The 5,782-nt window shown below is 59.1% G+C and overlaps 1 protein-coding gene across 1 annotated transcript in view; it reads right to left on the bottom strand.

The window, feature by feature from the left end:
• The window catches only part of WDR24 (WD repeat domain 24), an 8,836-nt gene extending 3,516 nt beyond the window's left edge, over window positions 1–5,320 (bottom strand). Inside the window, exons 1-5 of the mRNA XM_014308729.2 lie at window positions 4,391–5,320; window positions 3,882–4,059; window positions 2,434–3,109; window positions 2,236–2,351; window positions 248–400 (exon numbers count right to left, since the gene is read on the bottom strand). Of these exons, the coding sequence (XP_014164204.1) occupies window positions 248–400; window positions 2,236–2,351; window positions 2,434–3,109; window positions 3,882–4,059; window positions 4,391–4,871 (1,604 nt within the window). The 5' untranslated portion in view covers window positions 4,872–5,320. The remainder of the gene's footprint in view (window positions 1–247; window positions 401–2,235; window positions 2,352–2,433; window positions 3,110–3,881; window positions 4,060–4,390) is intronic.
• Window positions 5,321–5,782: the final 462 nt, after the last annotated feature.

The raw sequence follows: 5,782 nt of genomic DNA, 5'->3' as shown, positions 1-5,782 counted from the left end.
TCATCACACCACTGGATCCACCTCCCAGTGTCCTGCCCGGCATGCCAGGCTGTGCCTGAGCCACAGAGCTCAGTTCCCCACCACTGTCACTGTCACTGTCACCCCAGGTCATGGGGGAAAGTTGTCCTGCAGCACTCTGGGGCTCAGTGCTCTTCACCCTGAGGCTGCAGCACGTCCAGCCACCCCAATTCACAGGATAAATGTCCCAGTTAATGCTCTGTCTATGGCTGAGGAGAGAAGAGCCGTGGGACTGGACTGGGCCCCCCCAGGAGCGTTACCCTCGTTGTTGATCAGGGTGGAGGAGGAGTCCATGAGGATGTTTTCTGTGCGGCTCTCTCCTTTGCTGCGGTCCAGCCTGGACTCGCTGCCCAGCCCAGCAGGGATATCTTTCAGGTTAAAGCTGGGGAAAAAAGCCAAATTTAACAGTCAGAGGAGTATAAAGTTTCCATTTCAGCCATCAAACAGCCTGGATACAGGTGTCCAGTTGCAATTTGAATGGAGAAACATGAGATACAGAGATATCCCTTTGTGGGCAGAAGGCACCAGTCTCCACTGTGTGACTTACAAATAAAGGCACATTGTGACCGTGGTCACAGCCCTTTCTCCAAGCCTGGTGGCACTGCACATGCACTGCAAAGGTCTCCCTGAAGAATTCCAGAGCTGAGCAGCTCCTTCCCCTCACAGGCAGGTGAACAGGAGCTGCCTGGCTCCAAAAGGTGCCTGGCTGCTAGTTATGCATCACCATGCTCGGCCTTCACCGAGCTGGAGAGGGGAAGGGCTGGGGCTGGAGCAGAGCCCAGCTCCCCAGGCTGCTGCCTGCCATGTCTCAGACAGGCACAGCCACCCAGCTGGAGGCAGAGCTTGGTCAAGGACATGGCTTGTTTCCTTTGGTGTTATTTGAGGATCTGTCACTCACTGTGGGAACCCGGTCCTGCGAGGTCTGACAGCTCATTTGGAGTCCTCACCCCACACGTTTATGTCATTGAGAAGAAGAAAAACAAGTTTTCCTGCTTCATCAGCCCACAACGGGCTCTCCACAACGCCAACGTGCTGCTGGCAGAGCTGGGCTGTGCTCTCCCTTGGAAAGGCTCCAGAAGAAAACCTCTGCACAGCAGCAGTTCCAGCTCCAGCCATGAGACACCTCCTCCACCCCCAGCCCTTGGTCACCATCACTGCCCTGGGCACAGCTGAGGCCTCACCTCAGATCCTGGGGTCACTTTTGGGGCCTCATGACAGGAAAGACATTGAGGGGCTGAAGCATGTCCAGGGAAGGTGACAGAGCTGGGGAAGGGGCTGGAGCACCAGGAGGGGCTGAGGGAGCTGGAAAGGGGCTCAGCCTGGAGAAAAGGAGACTCAGGAGGGACCTTGTGGCTCTGCACAACTCCTGACAGGAGCGGGGAACTAGGGGAGCTGGGCTCTGCTCCCAGGGAACAGGGACAAGAGAAGAGGAAATGGCCTCAAAATGTGCCAGAGGAGGTTTAGATTGGATCTTTGGAAAATTTCTTCATGGGAAGGGTGGTCAGGCACTGGCACAGCTGCCCAGGGCAGTGGTGGAGTCTCCAGCCCTGCAGATGTTCAACATCATGTAGATGTGGTACTAAGGGACTTGGTTTCGTGGTGGCCTTGGCAGTGCTGCTGGGGGAATGATCTCAGAGCACTTTTCCAACATTAGAGATTCTGTGATTCATGAATTCAGTAACTGCAAAGCTGGTCCCAGCCCCATGCCTCACCACAGGCCAAACTTTGGTTGAAGGAGAGAAGGGAGCAGTGTGTGAGGCTGCACAGATTGACGCCAGGCTGGCCACACCAACATGAGAAATGGCTCCGTTCAAACAATGCCAACATGCAAACCAGCACAGCCTGAGGCTGAGGGAGAGCTGTCCCTGCTTGCTCCCTGTGTCTGGGGCAGGTTAGTTATTATGTAGAAACTGTTCCCTAGGAGGGTGGGCAGGCCCTGGCACATGGTGCTCAGAGAAGCTGCGGCTGCCCCTGGATCCCTGGCAGTGCCCAAGGGCAGGTTGGATGGGGCTTGGAGCAACCTGGGATAGTGGAAGATGTCCCTGCCATGGCAGGGGTTGAATGAGATGAGTTTTAAGGCCCCTTCCAACCCAAACCATTCCAGTATTCCATGATGTGATTCTATAACCCCATCCCAGCCAAGGAGCCATTCCCACTCCCCCCTCATGGAGCTATCCCCCTCATCCCACTGCTCCCTGCAGCTCCCACCCCCTGTACCTGTTCATGAGCGGCAGGGCAGTGCTGCCTTTCCCCATGCTGTGGTTGAGGTTTGCGGATGACACGGTGCCGAGGCTGGAGTAGATAATCCTCAGCATCGTCCACGTCTGAGCCACCTGCGAGGAACACACTCCCTGTCAGACCTTCCCAGGCCAGCACCCCCTGCAGCAGCACCCCTAACCCTAACCCACAGCTCACCTGGTTGCGCTCCAGCCCCTTGGCCACCTTGGCGTTGTGGTCGCAGAGCTCGGCCAGGGGCCGGCCGGCCAGCGCGTACTGCTTGGCCGTGTGCACGAACCAGTCCATGCTGCCGCTCTCCACGTCCGTCTCGAACACGCTCAGGGCGCTGGAGGACGAGATGTACTCAAACTGCTCCGTGGGGTCCAGCTTGCGCTTGAAGAAGATGGGGTGGCGCCGGTCGCCGATGTAGGGCTTGCGGTTGGAGTCGGAGGAGATGAGGCTCTCCTTGGCGGCGAAGGCCAGGTCTCCGTAGAGGCTGTAGCACAGCCCCTCGGGGTTGGCCCGCTCGATGGGCTGGCTGGCGTCCTTGAAGATGTGCTGGTAAAGGGTGCTGTCCTTGGAGCCCGAGAGCAGGAAATAGGGGTCGTGGAGGTGGCGCCACACGATGCCCGTGGTGACGTCCTTGTGCTCCTCGAACATGGCGGAGGGGATGAAGGGGCGGCGCACGTCCCACACGTAGATGTTGTGGTCCACCATCATGGAGCAGGTGGCGATGTGGTGCTTGCACTCGGGGCGCCACTTCACCCGCGCCACCGAGGCGATGGTCTGCACGCAGTAGATCTCCTTGGCCCGCGTCGTGTTCATGTCCCACACCTTCACCATCTTGTCGCGGCCGCCCGTGGCCAGCCAGCCCCTGGGACAAGGATGGATCAGTGGTCACCTCTCTGTCCCCAGCGTGGCACAGAATTGCTCACAGCACAGGTGTAAGCACATCCACAGGTGTGACCACATCCATGCCACAGGAAGGCAGCTGGGCTGCAATCCCATCCTCCCATGAGCTCCCCTGGCACCTCCACTCCACAACAACCAGGTCAGGCAGAACGTCCTTCCTGCCCCCAGTTATGGCCCTGCACCTCTAGAGCCCATCCCAGTCAGACCAGCTCCCTCTGGCTCTGCTTTCCACTGGCCAGGCACAGCAGAGAGGAAAAGGCCATCCTGAATGTGTTTCAGTGCCTCTCTAAGATCAGCAGCAGTGGCAGCACTGCCTGAGGAGGGTCCTGCACACTGTAGCAGCTCCTTCCAGATCCTTCCCAGCAACCTCCCAGGAAAGGCAGAAGGGAAACACGACTGAACACAAGAGTGCTGTGTCCCAGAGCAGCCAAGTAGTGCCTCCCTCAAGCTGAGCACTGGAACAAGAGGCTGCTGTAACCCTGCTATACACAATCATAAGACACTCAGTGCCTCAAAACCCCCTAATTTATCAAAAAACAAACCTCAAACACTTTAACACCACCCAAATGCTCAAAGCAACAATCAATCCTACCTCCCAGCAACATCCCCAGCCCCTGACACAAGAGGACAGAGTATCACAGACCATGCTTTCCCCCACAAAATCCCAATCCTGTTTTCAGGGTTTCTCTTGTCCTGCAAGGCCGGGTGGCTGCAGGGGCAGGCCCCACACCCACCTGTCCTCTGGGTGCCAGTCACAGCAGAAGACAGGCCCATTGTGGGCTGTGAACATCCTCTCGTAGCGGTCGGGCCGGCGGATGTCCCACAGCTGCACATTCCCGTTCTCGAAGGTGGCAGCAAAGGTGAAATAGTCCCGGATGCTGAACTGCACATCACGCACGCTCTCCGACTGGCCTGGGGGGGGACACAAGGTAAGAGCTCCATAAAGCTAAAAATCCCACTGGAAGAGCAGAGAGAAGGTAGCAGGGAGGGCTGTGACTGTCTGCCATCTCCCACACAGACCCAGCTAGCACTGAGAGGCAAGAAAAGGCACCAAAATGCCTCTCAGCTCCTTCTTTCCCTGCTCTGGGCATCACACCCTGAGCAAACCCTCCTTTGGGCAAGGGGAAGGACAAACCCCCAACCCCTGCCTCTCCTAAAGGTGAGGGGACAAGCAAGGAAAGGACAAAGCTCCCAAACTCTGCTTCCCCACAGGGAAAGGGGACAACAAGAGCCACGTTTGTACCAGAGAAGGTGCTGACAGAGTCCTTCTTGCGCAGGTCAAAGCACTTCATGTAGCCGTCCTGGGAGCCGCTGAGCAGCATGTACACCTCGGTGGGGTGGAAGCACACCTTGTTGACAGTGCGCTTGTGCTCCGTGAACAGCTGGTCCTGCTTGTTGCGGGACGGCTTGCCCAGGTTCCAGGTGACCACCACGCCGTTGGTGGCGGCGGTGGCCAGCAGGTTCTCGTCCATCTGGTGCCACACCACGTCGGCGCAGCTGAAGTTCAGGGAGGGCTTGCGGCCCACGCGGAGGTTCAGCTTCTCCACAAACTGCTCCTCCTCGATGGAGTAGATCTTGAAGATGTTGCGGCCGGCCACCACCACCTGGGCAGCATCCCTGCACACGCTGATGGCGTTGGCGGGGGCGTCCAGGTGGCAGAACATGGTGCGGCCAGTCAGCGCGTTGCCCCCCAGGGCAGTGGTGACCCTGGCCATCTTCTCCATGGCTGTCCTCGGGGTGCTGTCCCCTCTCCAGCAGGCTGCCTGCACACCCACACTGCCACTCTGCTCCACCTCAGCCAGAGCTGGCCAGGGACAGGCTGGGCTCCTGTGGCTCCTGCTGGGCCCTGGTGGCTCCGACCGCGGCTTTTTGCGGCTGCATCAATGGGCCGGGGAGGTGAGAGGCCACAGAGCCGCCTGTGGGAGGGAGATACAGCCCCACTCAGGGTTCTCCTCCTGCCACCCTCTGTGGCTTCCTCCCAGGGAGTTCCTGAAAACCTTCTCTGGGTTCCTTCTTCCCTCCTCAGCCACACCCTGAGATGTTTTGCTGTTGCTGATAATCCAGGTCAAGTACAGTGCTGTGGCTGAAGTGAGCAGCGTCCGCAGCACCAGGTGGGGTGAAGTGAGGCCACGGTCACTCCGTGGGGCACTTGAAACCTCAGAGCCTGCAAAAACCAGGGGATGATGCTCCTTCTCTAGCAGGGGGAGGCAGCAGCTCCTCAGCCTTCCTGGAGGGATCACAGGGTCCCACGGGCAGTGTCCTCCAGAGCCAGGCTGAGCTCCTGCCACAGCACTGCCCTCTCCTGCCAGGTCCCACTGATCCCTCACAGCTCACACTCCCACCCCCTCAGGAGCCCTTCCCACCCTCAGAGCACCCTTAGGGTCCCGTCCTACTCCTGAGGCCACCCCCAGCCTCTCATGTCCCACACTCCCACCCCATCAGGGCCCTCTCCCGACCCACAGCCCTCTCATACTCCACATCCTCCTCCTGCTGACCCACAGCCCCCCGGACCCCTCAGACCCCACACTTCCCTCTCTGCAGGGCCCGCTCCTGAGCCAGAGCCCCTTCAGGACCCCCTCAGAGCCCACTCAGGGCTCCCTGAGAGGCCCCCCCACCCCACACCCTCCTCAGGGCC

This window comes from Geospiza fortis, unplaced genomic scaffold (genome assembly GCF_000277835.1).
Source record: "Geospiza fortis unplaced genomic scaffold, GeoFor_1.0 scaffold114, whole genome shotgun sequence".
Lineage (NCBI taxonomy): Eukaryota > Metazoa > Chordata > Aves > Passeriformes > Thraupidae > Geospiza > Geospiza fortis.
The sequence above is the reverse complement of the archived record's forward strand: the minus strand, read 5'-3'. Positions and strand labels throughout refer to the sequence as shown.